This window comes from Dendropsophus ebraccatus, chromosome 8, assembly GCF_027789765.1.
Source record: "Dendropsophus ebraccatus isolate aDenEbr1 chromosome 8, aDenEbr1.pat, whole genome shotgun sequence".
Classification (NCBI taxonomy): domain Eukaryota; kingdom Metazoa; phylum Chordata; class Amphibia; order Anura; family Hylidae; genus Dendropsophus; species Dendropsophus ebraccatus.
The window spans coordinates 36,633,916-36,656,685 of NC_091461.1; the positions used below are offsets into that span (position 1 = coordinate 36,633,916).

The 22,770-nt window shown below is 43.6% G+C and overlaps 2 protein-coding genes across 4 annotated transcripts in view; one reads left to right on the forward strand and one right to left on the reverse strand.

The window, feature by feature from the left end:
* The first annotated feature begins 328 nt into the window (after positions 1-328).
* LOC138800010 (olfactory receptor 5AR1-like) lies at positions 329-1,312 on the forward strand. Its single transcript, XM_069981818.1, has one exon. The coding sequence runs from the start codon at positions 329-331 to the stop codon at positions 1,310-1,312; it is 984 nt and encodes a 327-aa protein (XP_069837919.1).
* An 11,461-nt stretch (positions 1,313-12,773) lies between these two features.
* The window catches only part of LOC138798523 (olfactory receptor 5AR1-like), a 34,291-nt gene continuing 24,294 nt past the window's right edge, over positions 12,774-22,770 (reverse strand). For all 3 annotated transcript variants that reach the window (XM_069979034.1, XM_069979031.1, XM_069979030.1), the window contains exon 3: positions 12,774-13,734. In XM_069979034.1, the coding sequence (XP_069835135.1) occupies positions 12,785-13,717 (933 nt within the window). In that variant the 5' untranslated portion in view covers positions 13,718-13,734 and the 3' untranslated portion in view covers positions 12,774-12,784. The remainder of the gene's footprint in view (positions 13,735-22,770) is intronic.

Sequence of the window (22,770 nt, forward strand, 5' to 3'; positions counted from 1 at the left end):
TAGATATATGACACCAGAGACACAACTTTCTTCCTTCTAGAGGTAAGGTAATTCAGATATACTGTGTATTAACAGTTAAAAAAATCCATTTAATATTCCAACACAATGGTGCACCTACTTTTTCTTTTGGCTCTTCATCACAGCCCTCCCACCCTGCTTATTCCCCTCCCCCAGCACGCCTGCCAGTTACCTGCCTCAGACATTTCTCTCAGACGGTTCAAAAGTTTTCATTAATAAAAGGTACTCTTTAAAGTAGGCGGCATAAAATGTAAATCATATAGAAATAGACTTGGTTTTCTTTTCACTCTTTTTTATGGATTTTAGATTAATGGCTTTATCATCACACTTATATACTGAACAACAAGAAATTGTCAAAGAAAACAAAAGCGTGGTTACTGAATTTCTAATTTGTGGTTTTTCGGATATTGAAAATTTACAACCTGTTCTGTTCTTGATCTTCCTGCAAATCTACGTTCTTACAGTGCTTGGCAATGTAGTCATCATAACTGTGATCATGTGGGATGTTCACTTGCAAAAGCCTATGTACTGTTTTCTCTGTAATATGTCATTTTTAGACTTTTCATATAGCACAGTCACAACTCCTTACATGTTATATGTTTTAATCACAGGACATAAAAATCTGTCCATAAAAAAATGCATGACCCAACTTTACTTCTTCAATTCTTTTGCAAGCGTTGAATATCTTTTGCTCACTACAATGGCTTATGACCGCTACATGGCCATTTGTAAGCCATTTCAATACACCCAAGTTATGGACAGGAAAGTATGCTTCTGGTTATCGTTCACAGCCTGGACCTCAGGATTTATTGCAGCTCTTCCTGTGACAATCCTTTCTTCATCTTTAACTTTTTGTGCATCAAATGCCATCAACCATTTCTTTTGTGACGTGACTCCCTTACTTACACTATCATGTGATGACACCAGCGCTATAGAAATGACTATGTTCACTGAAGGCATTGTGTTGCTCTTTAGCTGCTTCCTTCTTACAGTAATGTCCTATGTCTATATAATTTCTGCCATTCTCAAGATCCAGTCTACCGAAGGAAGGCACAAAGCCTTCTCCACCTGTGCTTCCCATCTTACAGTCGTTACACTTTTCTACATCTTAGTGGTATGTGTGTACATGAAGCCAACCTCCTCCTATTCGTTGGACGTGGGGAAAATGTTATCTGTTCTCTATGTCAATGTTATTCCTATGTTAAATCCATTTATATACAGTCTAAGGAACAAGGATGTGAAAAAAACATTAATAAAATTATATCAATTACACAAAAGTACACAATTATATTGAAAAAAAAATATCAGTGCAATTTTTATGATACTAAGGAAGGAGTATATTTTTTTCCATACAATATCTGTTCTTCCCTTAAATCTAAGAATAGTTTAGAGGTTTGCTTTACCTCAGCCAAGTGGGCATGTAAGGTAGATGAACAATGTGTCAATGAAGTGTTTAAGAACCTCTTCTGAACTGACTGATCCCCTCTGTACAGTAGAATTCTTTGTCTTGCTGTCATTTACCATAATGACTTTAACCACTGTGCCCAATATTGCAGGCTGTGTTGCAAATTGTGATATATTGTGTACAATATTCTCAGTCATGTGGGTCTTTATTAGACACATAATTGATGGTAGATGCCTGTTGACCAAATAATAGACTGCACATCTTTTCCTCCTATTGTACAGGACTCATACATTGCAGAGTACAATTTCTCTTGTTAAAGCTCTTCATTAAGCCCTAGATGACTATGGACTTACCGTTACGCCATGGGTCAAAAGTTACAATATTGCATTCTTTTTTACAATTTCACCAACTTATATCTTCATAAATAATAATTTTGGGGTTCCATCATACATGTTATGGTAGAATGAAAGATGCCATTACAAAGTACAACTACTCCTGTAAAAAAAACAAGCCCTCACATGGCCCTTTAGATAGAAAACTGAAAATGCTAGAGCTCTTAGAAGGGGAGGAGGAAAAAACGAAAGCACAAAAATGAAAATTTGCGCGGTCCACTGGGTCATTTTGGGCCTGGTCCTCAAAGAATTAAAATAAATAAAGAAAAGAAAATAGAAACAACAAAAGTCCTCTACTTCTTCCCCCCTCACACTTAGCACATGCTACCCCAACCCCCTCTTCCTAATTGGGCGCCTTCCCTCTATCTTCATCACTTACACCCCTGAACACCTCCCCTCATCACCCCAACCCTCCAAACAATAATCTATATAACAGTCTAGTGTTCTTATGCCATCACTCCATTCATTCGGAAGCTTCCGGTAAAGTGCCAAAAAAACGTTAGATTTTTATGTGTGATCCACAATTTGGCTGGGAATAACAAAGAAAAAGACACATTTTACAACAAACCTTGTTTTCACCTCTCAGACTGCCTCTCATTATCCTCAGCCCTGGACACACTGATGTGTGCGGGGCCGCTCTCACTGCAGAGGTCCCACACACATCAGTCAGCTCCTGAAGTCAGGAACGTATATGTACATTCCTGCTGCATGGGGTATATGTAGTACGAACGTACATATATATATATATATATATATATATATATATATATATATATACACACAGATTACTTACATGAAGGGGTTAATATATTGGCTGCCTTAAGGTGATTATGTTTTTGTATTCATGTCTTTCCCAAATTTTGCAACACCAGGTGATTTTAAATAATTTTCCATCTCTGTTACTGCCACCTTTTCTTTTGATGAACTGGGAATACAGAACTTTGATTACTACTTTTGGGTGACGTTGCAGACCAACTTAACTAAGTACTCCATCTCAGTTATCGCACTTTCAGGTACAGACGAGGTACAGACTACGTTCGAGGGGAGCCCTCCTGTCCTATGAATTAAGTGGAGCTGCCTAATGACACGTATGCTTTAACTAAAAGAAGCTAGCATGAGAAAGCTAGTTTAAGGGAAACTATCAGCAGGTTAGAAGAATTTAACCTGCTGATTTTTTCGTGAACATTTTAGTTATTTTACCCTGTGCAGTCATGATAGGATTCTCAGAAGAAGCAGAGTAGTATGGAACATGATTCCTCTAACAGGACCAGCAGCAAAAGTACAGTATGGAAATGACACATTGCAATGACATGATTAAGGTGGAACTGTAGTAATGAAGATGGTTTTGGAAGTAGCTGCAGTAATGGCAACAGCAATGTGATGGATAGGGCAATAACCTCTCTTCTTCCTCCACATGCCATGAAAAGACTGTTTGCTATGCATTTAAAGAGACTGTTTTATTTGTCAGACCCTGTAGTTGCTAATTATACATAATTGTTGCCAATGTTAGCTATGTACCATCCTTTATAGAGTCTTAGACCTTATTCACACTTCCCGCAAAGTTGTCCATAATTGTGAATCCACAGTCATGGATCAACTTATTGCCCATTTATTTTTATCGTGCTGCTCTGCATTCTGCTTTTTGACAGATCCGTTCCACAATTTGTTAAATATCCTGGTGCGGATCATGATTGTGGTACAGATTAGCCAGTAGAAGTCTATGAGATCTTTGAGATGTTACATCCATGACGTCCATAAAATACACAGATCAAATCCAAGCAAACTAGTTAATTTTTATTTTTATTAGTTCAAAATTTTTGCAGATGTCCACTACCGATGAATTTACAGACCATTTTCATGGAGTAAAAATAGCGGACGTGAAGAATCACTGAACATGCAAACAAGGCCTTACTTTTAAAAAGCATGGAGGATAATCTTGTCAGCTCACCAAAGTGGTGCATGATTCTGTAGAAGTGTAACACTGGCTTCCAGTTCAGAGCAGGCCATCGGGTGATGAAGCAATCAGAGGTATAGGAAAATATCCTTTGCTACAGCTAAAGTAAAAGGCAAACTCTTATTGGAACATTTAAAACATGGTACAAGTTAAAAACTTTACTTTATCTGGCGCCGTGGAAATCTTCCTATACTTTTAAAAAGCATCCCTCTCAATAGAAAAAAATGCTTTACATGTCAGAGAGACATGTCAAAAGATTGGGGTCTGAATGTTTAGACTGTGGCAGATAAGTAGAACCAGTGGGGAGATGTCCATGCTGTCGTTTACCGGCTCTGTGTGAGTTGGTCTGCTCCATAGACTTTGATTACGAGGCCATCTCGGTCACATAACACAGAGCCAGGAGAGAACGTGTGACTTCTCTTGGCTCATTCTCCTGATCAGTCACAGTGTGAACACTCAGACCCTAACCAATCAAAACTTTTGACATATCTCTGTGACGTGTCAAATGTTCTTTGCACTCTTTACGTTAATATAATATACAGTAGAAAATAACTGTAGTTAAAGGGGAATTCCGGGCAAAATAATTTAAAAATATGTTATTGCCCAAAAAAGTTATGAAAATTACTAATAGACACATTATGGAAAAAGCACCTATAGGGGGAGATTTATCAAACATAGTGTAAAGTGAAACTGGCTCAGTTGCCCCTAGCAACCAATCAGATTCCACTTTTTATTCCTCACAGACGCTTTGGAAAATGAAAGGTGGAATCTGATTGGTTGCTAGGGGCAACTGAGCCAGTTTCACTTTACACCATGTTTGATAAATCTTCCCCATAGTGTACTTTCCCTGCCTACTACAGCATGGTCTGTTCAGGTCTTTGTAAAGTTGGTGATGTCATGTCACATAAACTGCCAACTCCTGCTGCAGTGGTGGGACAGACTGGAGCAGCAGGTGTTGGCAGTTTATGTGACGTGACATCACCAACTTTACAAAGACCTGAACACTAGACATGATCGAACATCCTAGGTTCGATCGAATGCGAACATTTTCGAATGTGCAGCATTTCATTCCTTGATTCCTTTGAGTCCTTGGGGAAGGAGGAGACAGCCAGAGTACCGCCTGGAATTCCAGGATAAAGCCTAGGAAATAGACTGTCTCGGGCTGTCTCCTCCTTTTCCAAGGAACGGGAAGGCATCGGGAATCAAATGCTGCACGTTTGAAAATGTTCGCGTTCGATCAAACCTAAAATTTCTCTATCATCTCTACTAAACTAAATTTCTCTAATCATCTCTACTAAACAGGCCATACTGACTATAGGTGTGTTTCCCATAATAAGTGTCTATTAGTAATTTTCATAACTTTCGTTGGACAATAAGATATCTTAAAATTATTTTGCCCGGACTTAAACATTGCTGAGTGACATGATGTGTAAGTAAATTAATATCTAATACAAAACATGTGGAATAATAATATATTACAAATAGTATAAATACATTAGGCTTCTGCTCATATTGATCAATAGATAGATGGATAGATAGATAGATAGGAGATAAATAGATAGATAGATAGATAGATAGAGATAGATAGATAGGAGATAGATAGATAGATAGATAGATAGATAGATAGATAGATAGATAGATAGATAGATAGATAGATAGACAGACAGTGTTAACAGTGTTAATCTTTCAGTTACTGTGATCATGTTAGTTCTCACTAATATTTTCAAATATTTTTTTAAAAGCAAAATAAAGTTTGATATAAATGACATGACCAGACTTTAAACAACTATGTGATTCATTTACTATTCAGGAGTGTTAAACTTTAATTTGTTGGCGTTTACTGAAAAAAATTCTCTATAGATTTATTAGAAGAGCTAAATCTTTATCTCATTTTGTACTATGTAAAACTTTCACAGACCTAAGAAACTAAGAATTGCTGGTTATGGGAATTGCAATCTGAAGAATAAAAAGAGAGAGATATTTGAGTAAACAATGGAAATTGAACACAAAGGATTTCAAACGTCTGGGGAATAATTCTGTTAATCCTATGATTTACAAATACAGCAGATTACATCATTGTTATGTTTAGAGGGTATATCTACTAATTAATGTCTTGGAGATTTATACTCCTGGGTGATTTCCTATTCCCATTGCCAGGTATTACAAAGTAGCAAAACTACTAATCACAAAAACGTAAAATTGAAAATCAAGAAAGCTTCAATTGTAATACCATGTTCTTCACTTAAATAATGCTTGGAATGTCTTATAATCTTATTTTTCCAAGATAATTTTGGATATGTAGAAAAAAAAATCAAAGAAAGGGCCCAGTGACAAAACACATTGGGGGAGATTTATCAAAGGGTGTAAAATTTAGACTGGTGCAAACTGCCCACAGCAACCAATCACAGCTCCTCTATCCTTTCACCAGCTGTAATTGGTTGCTGGTGGCGAGTGGCCAGTCTAAATTGTACACCCTTTGATAAATCTCCCCCAGAGTGTCCTACTTAACATGAAAATCTTTGACATGTCACAGAGTCAAACGTTTTAATCGGTCAGTGGTCTTCAGCATTCTCAGATCCCCTCCAATCTCTATATATAGAAGGGAGAGGCATGTAGCCTCTTTCCCCGCATCCCTCCAATCTCCATCTCGTTGTAGAGAGACAGAGATTGGAGGGAGCCTTCTCCCGGCTACATCTAGAGATCATTAATTATTTTAACACTTCAAACTCAATGAAAACTTTTTACACGTTTCTACGAAATATCAAAAAATTTATATGATGAAAAGGACACTAAGAGCAAACTACTGACAAAGCAATACAGTTTACGGCCTAGTTCACACAATGTAAAAATAAGGGCAAAACACAGCCATATTTGGATAATTAAATAAAAGAACATGATCATTATTTCAGGCCTTATATATCCAAATACGGACGTATTTTGTCCTTATTTTTACATTGCGTGAACATAGCCTATATTTGATATGCACAATAATACAAATGTTTCTTGGTATGTGTATGGAAACAGTGGTCAGGTTTTCTCCCACCCTATGTACCGTTTAATAAGTTATCTTATAATCCACATTCCAGAGCTAGTGAGCTATTTTCATTTTACACTATGTGTAAACAACGGCCACAATTTGACAGCAGCCATACAACACGACCATACATTGTGTGGACAGAGCGGGAACAGCGACAGTTGTTCCTGCATTAGTGGCGCAAATAATTGACTTGTCAATTATTTTTGCGGCCATAAGGGAATGACAATCGTTGTTGCTGTGGCGTGTGCATGGAACAGGTGGCATTGCATTGATTTCATTGATCAATTCAGCAAAACGAAAGGGAAGGCCTGTCATATGTACTCACTGGCACTCCAAACAAATCAAGAAGAAAATTATATGAAGACTTTTGATATATCTGTGTGATATTGAACACAAACCTTTTTAACCAGTTTAGAACAGCCCAATACAGTATCCAGCCTAGACAATATTTTTCAGATGTAGTAGTAGAATATGTGTTTATCTTCTTAACCACTTCCCAACATAGGCTATTTTCACATGGCGTAAGACACCAGCCATTCTGTGACCCGGCCAGGTCACAGAACGGCTGGTGTCAGAAAAGATCATCCTAGCCAGTACAGCAGTACCGGCCAGATGATCTTAATTTCTGATGAATTGGGATGCAGACGCATCGGTGTGTGCCCGCATCCGAATTCACCGCTGCACACAATGAGTGTGCGGCCGGAGCCGCACGCTCCATTGTGTGAACTGATAGGTTCTCTGGGCCGCTATTCAATGAATATTGGCCATAGAAAACTGACATATCAGTTTTTCGCGGCGGCACTAGCGGTCCCGACCAGAGCATATACTATGTGTATATACTCCGACCGGGATTCCATTTATTTGCATACAACGTGTGCTGTATAACCCCTTGCCTCCGCAGCCTGTTTTGGCCTTAATGACCAGGCTCATTTTTCAAAATCTGACCTGTCTCACTTTATGCGCTTATAGCTCAGTGATCCTTTAACGTATGCTAGCGATTCTGAGATTGTTTTTTCGTCACATATGGCTTTTTATATTAGTGGCAAAATTTGGTCATTACTTTGTGTGTTTTTTGTGAAAAACATCAAAATATCATGAAAAATTTGAAAATTTTGCATTTTATGAACTTATGAAATTCTCTGCTTCTAAAAAAGGAAGTCATAGCACATAAATTAGTTACTAAATCACATTACCAATATGTCCTCTTTATTCTGGCATAATTTGGGAAACATATTTTACTTTTTTAGGCTGTTATGGGGCTTAGAAATCTATTAGCAAATTATCACATTTTCATAAAATTTCCAAAACTGATTTTTTTAGGGACCAGTTCTTTTTTTAAGTGGGTTTAGGAGGCTTGTATACTGGAAACCCCCATAAGTGACCCAATTTTGGAAACTAGACACCTTAAAGAATTAATCTAGGGGTATAATGAGCATTTTAACCCTACAGGGGCTGGAGGAAAGTATTCACAATTAGGCCTTAAAAAAATCGAAAATTTTAATTTTCCAATAATATATATGTTTAGATTAAAGTTTCTCCTTTCCAAAAGGAAAATGAGAGAATCTGCACCCCAAAATTTGTAACGCAGGTTCTCTTGAGTACAACGTTACCCCATATGTGGGCGTAAACCACTGTATGGGCACACAGCCGGGCTCAGAAGGGAAGGAGCGCCAATTAGCTTTTTTAAAAAGTTTGAGCGCCAGGTGCGTTTGCAGTGCCCCTGTAGTGTCAGCAGAATAGAATCCCCCCAAAAGTCACTCCATTTTCGAAAGTACACCCCTCATAGAATTCATCTTGGGGTAGGATGAGCATTTTGACCCCACATGCATTAGAGGAAAGTATTCAAAATTAGACAGTAAAAATGAAAAACACGAATTTTTCCAATAATATGTTCGTTTAGTTTGAAATTTCTCAATTTCACAAGGAACATGAGAGAATCCGCACCCCAAAATTTGTAACGCAGGTTCTCCTGAGTACAACGGTACCCCATATGTGGGCATAAACCACTGTATGGCCACACAGGAGGGCTCAGAAGGGAAGGAGCGCCAATTAGCATTTTCAGTTCAGATTTTGCTGAAGAAGTTTCTGAGCGCCAGGTGCGTTTGCAGAGCCCCTGTAGTGTTCGTAGAAGAGAACCCCCCCAAAAGTCACCCCATTTTGGAAAGTGCACCCCTCAAAGAATTCATCTTGGGGTGTGGTGACCATTTTGACCCCACAGGTATTAGAGGAAAGTATTTAAAATTAGACAGTAAAAATGAAAAACTCGAATTTTTCCAATAATATGTTCGTTTAGTTTAAAATTTCTCAATTTCACAAGGAACATGAGAGAATCCGCACCCCAAAATTTGTAACGCAGGTTCTCCTGAGTACAACGGTACCCGATATGGGGGCATAAACCACTGTATGGGCACACAGGAGGACTCAGAAGGAAGGGAGCGCCAATTAGCATTTTCAGTTCAGATTTTGCTGAAGAAGTTTCTGAGCGCCAGGTGCGTTTGCAGAGACCCTGTAGTGTCCGCAGAAGAGAACCCCCCTAAAAGTCACCCCATTTTGGAAAGTGCACCCCTCAAAGAATTCATCTTGCGGTGTGGTGACCATTTTGACCCCACAGGTATTAGAGGAAAGTATTCAACATAAGACAGTAAAATTGAAAAACTTGAATTTTTCCAATAATATGTTTGTTTAGTTTGAAATTTCTCAATTTCACGAGGAACAGGAGAGAAGCTGCATGCCCAAATCTGTAACGCAGGTTCCCCTGAGTAGAACGGTACCCCATATGTGGGCATAAACCACTGTATGGGCACCCAGCCGGGCTCAGAAGGGAAGGAGCGCCAATTAGCATTTTCAGTGCAGATTTTTCCGAAGAAGTTTCTGAGCGCCAGGTGCGTTTGCAGTGCCCCTGTAGTGTCAGCAGAAGAGAACCCCCCCAAAAGTCACCCCATTTAGGAAAGTACACCCCTCAAAGAATTCATCTTGGGGTGCAGTGAGCGGTTTGACCCCACAGGTATTAGAGGAAAGTATTCAAAATAAGACAGTAAAAATGAAAAACTCAAATTTTTCCAATATATGTTCGTTTAGTTTAAAATTTCTCAATTTCACGAGGAATGGGAGAAAAAATGTACCCCAAAATCTGTAACGCAGGTTCTCCTGAGTACAAAGGTACCCCATATGTGGGCATAAACCACTGTATGGGCACACAGCAGGGCTCAGAAGGAAGGGAGCGCCAATTTGCTGGAGCAAAACCGCAGCTAGTAATGGTTATTAGAATAGCGCAGTTACTAAAATACAATAAAAAAATGAGATTACAGGTAATGTGGGGTTGTCACGGATAATCTGGGGTGGTTACGGGCAACCTGCGGTGGTAACGGGCAACGTGGGGTGGTAACGGGCAACGTGGGGTGGTTACGGATAAACTGAAGTGCTTATAGGTAATCTGGGATGGGAACCTGTAACGTGCGGTGGTCGGAGGCAACGTGCGGTGGTCGAAGGCAACGTGCGGTGGTCGGGGGAAACGTGCGGTGGTCGGGGGCAACGTGCGGTGGTTAGAGGCAATCTGGGGGGAATTACATGTGATTAGGGGCAACATGGGGTGGTTACAGACAATCTGCGGTGGTTACGGGCAACATGGGGTGGTTACAGACAATCTGGGGTGGTTACGGATAAACGGAAGTGCTTATAGGTAATCAGGGGTGGGTACATGTAATTTTGGGTGGTTACGGCAATCTGGTGTGGTTACAGGCAATCTGGAGGGGGTCACTGGCAACGTGTGTGAGTTAGAGGCAACGTGCAGTGGTTACGTGCAATATGGGGGGTTACGGGCAATCGGGGCTGATTACGGACCATCTGGAGGGGCTCACTGGCAATTTGGGGTGGTTACAGGCAACGTGCGGTGGTTATGGGCAACGTGCGGTGGTTATGGGCAATGTGTGGTGGTTATAGGCAACGTGCGGTGGTTATGGGCAACGTGCGGTGGTTATGGGCAACGTGCGGTGGTTATGGGCAACGTGCGGTGGTTATAGGCAATGTTCGGTGGTTATGGGCAACGTGCGGTGGTTATGGGCAATGTGTGGTGGTTATAGGCAATGTGTGGTGGTTATAGGCAACATGCGGTGGTTATGGGCAACGTGCGGTGGTTAGTGGCAACGTGCGGTGGTTATGGGCAGCGTGCGGTGGTTATGGGCAACGTGTGGTGGTTAGTGGCAACGTGCGGTGGTTAGTGGCAATGTGCGGTGGTTATGGGCAATGTGCGGTGATTACGTGCAATCTGGGGCGGATACGGGCAATCTGGGGCAGATATGGGCAACCTGCGGTGGTTACGGGTACTTTGGGGGGGCTAGGGGTAATCTGGGAGTAAATCTGTGTGTTTTATTTTTTTGTATGTTTTTCACTTTTTGTACTTTATACATTAATTATCACTGTATTACTATGATTACTGTGATATTTTCTATCACAGTAATCATAGTTCAGTGACAGAGACCAAATTGGTCTCTGTCACTTTAAATTTTCTGAGATAACTGATTCTGGAGCGCATGCGCACTTCAGAATCAGCCTGGACGTCGAGGAGGACGGAGCTCCGTGGATCAGGTAACGTATGTGGGGAAGGGGGGTGACTGGGGGACGGGGGTGACTGGGGGGGTGGGGGGCGACTTGGGGGGGGGGCACGGTGACACTTTTTATCCCCTGTCACCAATGATTTATGGTGACAGGGGATAAAAAGTGCTGATCAGCACTGGGAACAGGCGATCGGCGGTATATAGTATATACCGCCGATCGCCTGCTCCGGGACCACACGGGGGGGTCCCCGATCACTGCCCCATGCTCTCCGCTACCTCCGGTGGCGGAGAGCATGGGGCTTTGATCACTAATTAATTTCCATCCCTGCGAACAAACATCGTTTGTTCGCAGGGATGGGGGCGGCCATCTTGGATCCGATGGCCGCCCGGGTAGGGTGATCGGGGGGCTGATCTGGGGTCTGAGGGGACATTTTTCATCTCCCCCCACCGTGGATTCACGGTGGGGGGAGATGAAAACTATCGGCGGCGCCGGTAATGCCCGGTACCGGCGGATCGCCGCTAAAACGGTAGTAGCGGCGATCCGCCGGTATCGGAGGACGAGGGGAGGGGGCCGGGGGACACAGACTGAGTGGCGGTGGGGGGAGGCAGCGTTCTGCAGCCTCCCCCCGCCGCCCGATCGGCGGGGGATACTGAATCTCCCCATAGACGCTGCGGTCGCATTGACCAAAGACGCATAGACGCTGCGGTCGTGTGACACAGCCTCCTCCTGCTGCCCGATCTCACCTAGGGACAGAGGGGGGAGGCAGGGAAAGCATGACGTCCAGGGACGTCATGATGCATTCTGCCACTGCTTTTCATGACGTCCCTGGACGTCATATTGGGGGAAGGGGATAAATCACGCCCGTTGTTGCAAAAAAAATTTTGACTGCAGGAGGTAAAATACTATTTTCTCATAGAGTCTGCCTCATAGAGGCCGCTCGCTCTCTGTCACTGAAAGTGTATTGATAACATCTGGTGATGTGACACCACTAAGATTAGACAGTATCGTGATGTCTGAATGTGACACCACTAAGATTAGACAGTATAGTGATGTCTGGATGTCTCGTACAAACCAAAGCCATGTGTTTTTACTCTCACATTTGAGCTTCTTGCACACATGTTGACTTGGGTGTATAAAAAAAAAATATATCTTTGTATTGTAGTTAAGTTATCCATATATTCTAGACTCTGTTTAAACTTGTTTGGTAATAGAACTAGTAGGCACTAATAATACTAATAATTAATCATTATCAAGTTCTAATAATATAATGTAAGAAATTTATAAGTAACCATAAAGAAACATTCACACTGGAATAAAAATTGTAGAAAGGTTTATTGTTTGAAAAAAAGACAACTTTATTGAATCTTTATTGAATGTACACACAAGGTATATATACTGTATATATGAGGCAAGCAGAAATTAATTTACAAAGTCAGTTTGAGCATTATTTTCTTAATTCCTGCATTGAAATCCTTATTTTTTAAGCTGTAAATGATAGGATTTAATAGAGGTACCAAGACAATATATAATAGTCCAAAAAACTTATCCTGTTGTGGATAATAACTTGATGCTGGTCTCATATACAAGCATATGATAGTACCATAGAAGATACTAATACAAGTGAGGTGGGAAGAGCAGGTAGAAAATGCTTTATACCGTCCTTTAGCAGATTTGATATTCAGTATGGTAAGAATGATGAAAACATAAGAGATCAATGTAAGTAAGAATGTAGACAGAGTCAGAAGGCTGCCAACAATATAATTAAACATCTCTACTTTATATGTGTCACTACAAGAGATCTTAAGGAGGGGGGCGAGATCACAGAAAAAATGGTTGATATGGTGGGATGCACAGAACGAGAGCTTAGATACAAGGCAAATATGTCCTGTGGGATCCAGAAAACCAATGACCCAGGCGGATGTTGCAAACATGGAACAATGTTTCTGACTCATCAGGGAAGAATAATGAAGAGGTCGACAGATTGCAACATAGCGGTCATATCCCATCGCTGCCAGTATGATGACCTCGATGCTAGCCAGGGCAATGAAGAAATACAGCTGAACCATGCAGGCCACAAAGGAGATCACTTTTTGCTTAGCAAGAAGTATAGTCAACAGCTTTGGCAAAATATTCGAAGTGTAGGCAACGTCAATGAGGGAAAGGTTCAGCAATAAATTGTACATAGGAGAGTGTAAGTGGGTATTTCCCCCGATGACCGCAATAACCGTCACATTCCCGAAAATAATGAGAACATAGAGAAGGAGAATCGTTATGAATATCGGTAGCTGGAGTTCTGGTATTTCTGACAAGCCATGGATGGAGAATTCTGTCATATTGTCTGTCGCTTCTGGATTCATTCTATAGATGTCCCTGGCTAAAATAACATAGTTGTTTTTTTCCAGTTATAAAATCTATGTACTATACACATTGGGGGGAGATTTATCAAACATGGTGTAAAGTGAAACTGGCTCAGTTGCCCCTAGTAACCAGATTCCACTTTTCATTCCTCACAGACTCTTTGAAAAATTAAAGGTGGAATCTGATTGGTTGCTAGGGGCAACTGAGCCAGTTTCACTTTACACCATGTTTAATACATCTCCGCCATTGTGTGTATTCAATTTATAAACCACTATCGGTGAAGCATTGATAACCCTTGAAATTAAAACCACAATCTAAAGCACTGACACTTGGATAGATATTGCCAGCGTTGACTTAAAGGGGTTATCAAGCTCTACACAAACATGGCCACTTTCTTCCAGAGATAGCCCCACTTTTGTCTCCAGTTTGGGTGCAGGTTTTGCCACTTAATTGCATTGAAGCGAACGGGGCTTAATTAGAAATCACACCTGAACTGGAGACAAGAGTGGTGTTCTCTCTAGAAGAATGTGGCCATGTTTTTGTAGCACTGGATAACCATTTTAATGTCTACTTATCGACGGAGATTTATTAATACCACGGTCTCATATGCTGGTCGGGCTTACCTATTCCCGACAGCATGTGCTTCTACCACATTATTTTTTTTTTCATGTAACGTGGCATTTCCAAGCCCTATAGAGAATTCATTGGGTAAAAAAAACTCCAGTAAATAGAATTTAACCTTCTGGAACTGTCTAGGCCTGTCTAGAACTTTCTGGGAATGTGCTCAACAAGTGCACGTAGCAGTATAAATACAGTTACCTTAAACTAACCAATTCATTTGATGTTCTGTAGATTTTAAGTGACCTAGTGTACACAGCTAAAGTTGATTTAGATGGTATCCAGAGGTCCGATACGATTTGTGATGACGATTTACAGTATAGTTCTAAATTGAGGAAATATACTTATTTTTGAGCTGTTATACGCAGCATTTATCGAATTTGTAGTGAAATGTTAATCATTTCTAAGATAAAACACAAATACAAGCCAAAATTTTATGTTACATCTCAATAAGTACAAAATTAGTGTAGGCCATTATCACAAAAATCAAAGCTTTATTAGAAATATTGGCATTTATACATGAGCGGTTGGACTATAACCGAACACAGGATCAAAAACTGTGTCATGTGTGTATGGTATTACAATTCATCCCCATTCACTTTAATGGAACTGAGCTGCAAAACCCGACCCAAGGACAAGAGAGGTGCTGTTTCTGAAAGAAAGTGGCCATGTTTTTCTAAGACTTGCTACCCCTTCCACATTTAATATTCTGTATGCATATATTGTACAATACTTTCAGAAAAAATCTTACCTGACTCAAACTACACAGGATAATAACAGAGTGTTGATCTACCAGAAATTCAGCAACAGAGAGTGGCTCAAAGCTTCTCCTTATATGCTGTGTGTTTTAGAAAGAGAGTGCGCCCCAAGAGAAATTGATGAAACACATAAAAAAAATAATCTTTGCATTACAGTAATGAGGTAAAAAAAAAAGTTTATCAGCCAAAACAGGCACACATATTAAAAACTCATATTGCAATATTTGAGTTTACCGCAATGAGCCTAAATGAACCTTTACTCACCTGTCCACGCTCCTCAATTGTCCTCTTCTGTGTTTTCAGCCACCTCCAGCCCACTAAGGCAATCACTGACTGAGAAAAGACAGCACCACGGCCAGTAATTGGCAGAGTAGGCTGTCACTCTCGAGACATAAAAGTGACAGCCTGCTCAGCCGATCAATGGCCACATCGCTGTCCCTCAATCAGTGGTTGTGGTTGCCTTAGTGGGCCGGAGGCAGCTGAAGACACTAAAGAGGACACCAGGGGAGTGTGGACAGGTAAATAAACTTTTTTTTTGCTTTGTCAAATAATCAATTTTTCTGCATTCAATTTGCTTGTGTCTAGTATTATATATACAACCATTTGTAAAAATTTTTTACAGGTTTGTGAATTACTTCTATTGAAAAAAATTGTTGTATGTCCTGCAGGAAGTGGTGTATTCTTTCCGGTTTGACACATTCCTCTCTGCTGCCACCTCTGAACATGACAGGAAATGTCCAGTGCAAAAAAAAAAAAGGTTTGGCGCGCTAATTTGCCACTATTAAGGTTAAGTTCACAAACAATAAAATAATAGAAAATAGTCTTTTCTATTGAGGTTTATGGGGAATTGACCATCAATGCACACAAAAAGGTAAAAATCGGTGTAACTAAACACAGGCATAAAATAATGGACAGGCTCATTATTAATTAATATGTTTTGGGGGAAAAAAATTTGAAATGTTATTTTCTCTCAAATTTATGGCTGTATTTTGGTATTTTTGTGCTGTGTGTGAACATGGCCTAAAACCTGATACTGTGTATGTCCCCCTTGTGGCTCCAAACAGCTTTATCCTATTGAAACTGAGCTAGGAAATGGTGTTTTGGTGACCAGATAACACAATAAGGCAGCTGCCTGCCCCTTTCTAATGATAATGAATGGAGGGAGGAGGGTAAGAGGCATACCTTCCTCCTTGGCATCTCCTGTGCAATAGGGACATAGCAAGTTAGATTCTAACCTGCTGATAGTTTCCCTTTAAGTCCTCCGAATTGCGAGGTGTATCTTCTACTGATCTAACTTGTTTTTCCAGAAGTTCACATATAAGCTCAATCGGATTGAGATCTGGGAATTTTGGAGACCAAGTGTGGTGCATGCCCCCGTGATTATGTTATATCGGAGGATTGTCCGGTCATTTGCTAGGTGGTGAGGTGTGACGGCACTCCTGTGGTGGTTGGCCGAGATAAAGCCAGACCTTTGAGTGTTACTGCTTTTATTGAGGAGGTAGAAGGCCAGTTGAATAGACAAATAGAGCGGGCTGCCCAGGAGGGGACAGTAGTGGTAATGGGGGATCTCAACTACCCAGATATAGATTGGGGTCACGGTTCAGCTAAAACCACAAAGGGGAGGGAATTTCTTAACCTCCTGCAGGATAATTTTCTGGGCCAGTTTGTGGAGGAGCCAACTAGAAGTGATGCCTTGTTGGATCTGGTTATTTCTAACAACGCTGAGCTGGTTGGGGATGTCACTGTCCATGAACACCTGGGGAATAGTGACCACAATATAGTGACTTTTAGCTTAAAGTGTAGAAAAGAAAAACATGTTGGGAGGGCAAAAACTCTTAATTTTAAAAGTGCCAATTTTCCTGGGTTAAGGGCTGAACTTCAGGGCATAGACTGGGGGCGGCTGCTGTTGCATACTAATACAGCTAATAAATGGGAAATCTTCAAATCCACATTAAATAACTGTACTGCTAAATATATTCCTATGGGTAACAAATATAAACGGTTAAAATCAAATCCCACATGGCTTAAAACCGAGGTTAGAAGGGCTATAAATGAGAAAAAAGGGGCATTCAAAAAATACAAATCAGAGGGGTCAGCTTTAGCCTTTAAACATTACAAAGAAGTCAACAAAACCTGTAAAAATGTAATAAAAGCAGCAAAAATTCACAATGAAAGGCAGGTAGCTATAGATAGCAAAAGAAACCCCAAAAAATTCTTCAAATATATTAATGCAAAAAAACCAAGGTCAGAGCATCTAGGACCCCTAAATAATGGTGACGGGGAGTTAATAACTGGGGATCAGGAGAAAGCTGAGTTACCTAATGGCTTCTTTAGTTCTGTATATACAAAAAAAAGGATGGAACTGTAGTGGGTGGGGCCAGTACTGAGGTGGGTGGGGCCAGTGCTGCGAACACATGTAATGTACTGAACTGGTTTACTATAGATATGGTCCAAGATAAATTAAATAAACTCAATGTAGCCAAAGCTCCAGGGCCTGATGGATTACACCCCAGAGTTCTTAGGGAACTCAGTTCTGTAATTTCTCTACCCTTGTATGAAATATTCATTGATTCTTTGCTTACTGGTATTGTGCCGAGGGACTGGCGTAAGGCAAATGTAGTGCCGATTTTCAAAAAGGGCTCTCGAACTTCCCCAGGTAACTACAGACCTGTAAGCTTAACGTCCATTGTGGGGAAACTATTTGAGGGGCTTATAAGGGACTACATCCAGGAATATGTAGTGACTAATAGTACTATAAGTGATAACCAGCATGGTTTTACTAAGGACAGAAGCTGTCAAACCAACCTGATATGTTTCTACGAAGAGGTGAGTAGAAGCCTGGATGGGGGCGCAGCTGTGGATATTGTGTACCTGGATTTTGCTAAAGCGTTTGACACAGTTCCTCATGGACGTCTGATGGGTAAGTTAAAGTCTATCGGTTTGGAAAGTTTAATGTGTAACTGGATTGAAAACTGGCTTAATAAACCCAGAGAGTGGTGGTCAATGATTCCTACTCCGAATGGTCCCCGGTAATAAGTGGTGTACCCCAAGGGTCAGTACTGGGCCCTCTTCTGTTTAACTTGTTTATTAATGATATTGAGAATGGAATTAACAGCAATGTTTCTATCTTTGCAGATGACACCAAGCTTTGTAGTACAGTACAGTCTATGGAGGATGTGCAGATATTACAGGATGACTTAGACACACTGAGTGTTTGGGCGTCCACTTGGCAAATGAGGTTCAATGTGGATAAATGTAAAGTTATGCACCTGGGTACTAATAACCCGCACGCATCATATTGTAGCGCCTGGACTAGTGGATCCACTGGACCGTCACCAGCGATGGCACTAACCTCACCAGGGAGCGGAGTCTAAGGGGCCGCTGGTTTTCACCAGAGCCCGCCGCAAGGCGGGATGGACTTGCTGCGGCAGGCGACCCCCAGGTCGCTACCCCTGGCTTGGTTGCTGGTGACGGCAGGCGAGGCGTGGCAGGAGATGGCACAGGCAATAGTCTGCAGATGAGAGAGCACGTGACAGGCTGGACACGGGAACAGGTGGAGTGACAGGGGAACAGGAACCAGGAACAGGGACTTGGGACCAGGTAACGGACAGGACTCAGGAACAGGGACTTGGGACCAGGTAACGGACAGGACACAGGAACAACAGGGAGCTGGGCCAAACGCTATGGGAAGCATGTAGAGGCTCCAACACAGGGAACAGGGCAAGCTGGGATTTATAGGGGAGTGATTAGGTGCAACTACCAATTAGGAGCGCACTGCCCCTTTAAATCTGAGACAGCCGGCGCGCGCGCGCCCTAGGAGGCGGGAACGCGCGCGCCGGCCGGCACAGCGGGAGACAGGAGCGTGGAGAGGTGAGGCGCCCCCCGGGGCCGAGGTGATAGCAGCGCCGGGTCCCCGACTATGGACACCGGCTGCTGCATGGGGCAGGAAGCGGTCGCGGCGGCGGCCCGGAACGCAGGACGCCGCCGCGGCTGTGACAGTACCCCCCCCCTTTGGCCTCCCCCTCTTTCTTGCCTGCAGATGGCACAGGAAGCCACAAAGTCTTTGACATCTTGAAACAAACTGGACCACCAGTAGTGGCGAGAGATCCGTTGGCCGGTCTTACGGACTCCAGGGTGCCCGGCCTCCAACGAGGAATGACCCCACTTCAAAATACCTCTTCGAAGCGCAGGGTGAACATGAGTCTTTCCGGGGGGTACTCGACGACTGATGCTAGGTGATCAGGCGGTAAAACATGGCAAGGGACTGTGGGTCTGTGGACGAGGACCTTCTGTAAGTTCTCCCGGTGGTGAGAGGACCCGACCTTAGTCTTGGGTACGGAGAGAGGGTACACCTCGGCAGAGAAGGCATCCGCCGAGTCTTGGTCTTCTGCCGGTAGGTCGGATAGAGGCTTGGCTGGGACAGGAAACGACATAGTACACTTGGTCTGAGGTGATCTGAGACACTGGTTGGAACAGTCCTGACCCCAACTGAGAATCTCCCCGGTTCTCCAGTCCAGTTGAGGGGCATGTTCTTGCAGCCACGGGAGTCCCAGGAGGACCGCGGGGGAAGAATGGGGCAGGACGTAGAAGGATATCTCTTCTTGATGTAAAGGACCCACCTGGAGGACTAAAGGTGCGGTCTGGTAGTACACACGGTCGGTAAGAATTTCGCCTGTGACCGAGGAGATAGTCAGGGGCCTGGCTAGTCGGGTCACGGGTAGCCGCCATCTTTGGACCAATGTTGCCGCAATAAAACTGCCTGCTGACCCAGAATCGAGGAAGGCAGTAGTCTGATGATTTCGTCCTGAGAGAGTCCGGATGGAAACTGGCATAGACAGACTTGGAATGGTAGCATTCACACCTAGGGACACCTGTCCCACCGGACCTAGGTGCGAGCATTTTCCGGATGTTTGGGGACGTAGGGGACATCCCAGCCGGAAGTGATCGGAACCACCGCAATAGAGACAGAGATTCTGCTCCAGGCGCCGGATTCTTTCATCAGGCGTCAGGTGAGCCCGTTCCACCTGCATAGGAATCTCAGGAGAGGGTTGGGACATCGAAAGGTCAGGATTCTGGAAAACCGGCGCCAGCTGGGGATGGCGACGGGAACGGGTTAGTAAATGTTCATGCCGAACCTCCTCCTCCCTCTCCGAAAAACGAGTATCAACTCGGGTGGCCAATAGAATGAGTTCGTTCAGGGAGGTAGGCAGGTCTCGGGCAGCGAGCACGTCTCTCACACGACTAGACAGGCCCTTCTTGAAGGTGGCCAATAGGGCGGCCTCGTTCCAGTCCAATTCGGCTGCCAGGGTGCGGAACTGGATGGCGTAGTCACCAACAGAGGAGCTGCCTTGAGAGAGATTGAGGAGAGCAGTCTCGGCTGAAGAAGCACGGGCAGGTTCCTCAAAGACGGAGCGAAACTCGAATAGGAAGGCCCGGAGATTGGCAGCAACTGGATCATCACGGTCCCACAGTGGCGTGGCCCAGGCCAGGGCTCTACCTTCTAATAGGCTGATGATGAAAGCCACTTTAGAGCGCTCGGTGGAAAACTGACTACTCAAAAGTTCAATGTGCATGGTGCACTGAGTCAAGAATCCTCTGCACAACTTAGAGTCCCCAGAGTACTTGCTTGGGAGGGCCAGTCGGAGTGAAGAAGAAGCGTCAGGAGGTGGTGTGCGCTGGGCAGTAGTCTGCTGCTGTAAGGCGGCAGTGAGTTGCTGGATCTGCTGTGACTGTTTCTGGATTTGTTGCGCCTGCTGAGTGACCACTCTGGCGACGTCACGGAGATCGGGCACCTCGCCGGGATCCATGGTTGGAGCCTACTGTAGCGCCTGGACTAGTGGATCCACTGGACCGTCACCAGCGATGGCACTAACCTCACCAGGGAGCGGAGTCTAAGGGGCCGCTGGTTTTCACCAGAGCCCGCCGCAAGGCGGGATGGACTTGCTGCGGCAGGCGACCCCCAGGTCGCTACCCCTGGCTTGGTTGCTGGTGACGGCAGGCGAGGCGTGGCAGGAGATGGCACAGGCAATAGTCTGCAGATGAGAGAGCACGTGACAGGCTGGACACGGGAACAGGTGGAGTGACAGGGGAACAGGAACCAGGAACAGGGACTTGGGACCAGGTAACGGACAGGACTCAGGAACAGGGACTTGGGACCAGGTAACGGACAGGACACAGGAACAACAGGGAGCTGGGCCAAACGCTATGGGAAGCATGTAGAGGCTCCAACACAGGGAACAGGGCAAGCTGGGATTTATAGGGGAGTGATTAGGTGCAACTACCAATTAGGAGCGCACTGCCCCTTTAAATCTGAGACAGCCGGCGCGCGCGCGCCCTAGGAGGCGGGAACGCGCGCGCCGGCCGGCACAGCGGGAGACAGGAGCGTGGAGAGGTGAGGCGCCCCCCGGGGCCGAGGTGATAGCAGCGCCGGGTCCCCGACTATGGACACCGGCTGCTGCATGGGGCAGGAAGCGGTCGCGGCGGCGGCCCGGAACGCGGGACGCCACCGCGGCTGTGACACATATGTCCTGGGGGGAGTTACTCTGGGAGAGTCGCTGATGGAGAAGGATCTGGGTATACTTGTAGATAATAGTTTACAGAACAGCACACAATGTCAGTCAGCTGCTTCTAAGGCCAGCAGGATATTGTCATGCATTAAAACAGGCATGGACTCACGGGACAGGGATATAATATTACCGCTCTATAAAGCCTTGGTGCGGCCTCATCTGGAGTATATTGTCCAGTTTTGGAACCCGATTCATAAAAAGGATGTTCTAGAGCTGGAGAGGGTACAAAGACGGGCAACTAAACTAATAAGGGGAATGGAGCATCTTAGTTATGAGGAGAGATTAAAAGAATTACATTTGTTTAGTCTGGAGAAGAGACGTTTAAGGGGAGATATGATTAACTTATTTAAATATATAAATGGCCCCTACAAGAAATATGGGGAAAAGATGTTCCAGGTTAAACCCCCTCAAAGGACAAGGGGGCACTGCCTCCGCCTGGAGAAAAAAAGGTTCAATCTCCGGAGGCGACAAGCCTTCTTTACCATGAGAACTGTGAATCTGTGGAACAGTCTACCACAGGATCTGGTCACAGCAAAAACAGTAGAGGGCTTCAAAACCGGCCTAGACAAGTTCTTAGACCAAAATAATATAAATGCATATGTATAGAACCTATCACCCCTCCCCCTTCCCTGTATCCATCCCCTCCTTGGTTGAACTTGATGGACATGTGTCTTTTTTCAACCGTATTAACTATGTAACTATTTGACAAGGCCGGTTGTATCCTGCCGCATTGCTACGGGGCCCCTTGGGTTAGTGTGATCACGGATTGCCACAGAGGTGTAATGACCATCCCGGACTATCGGAACAGCCACCCACAGAAAGGGGAAGTGTCCCAAGGTTATGGTGTGTGCTGTGTCGGTGGAAAATGGAAAAACCACAGCATCTCTTAAACCTAAATAAGCTTGTTGTTTACTAGAAAGTGCTTGCTTGCAGTAGGTTACAAGGTTATGAGGTTTCTCTTGATAAAGCACTTGGTAATACACTTGACAATAGTTCCAAATACTTGACAATACAGCAACCAGATCTATAGTAGGAATGTAGTATAAGATATAGTCGTGCCAACTCAGTAGTGTTCTGAGTGATACAAAGAAGCAGAGTAGTGGAGAGGAA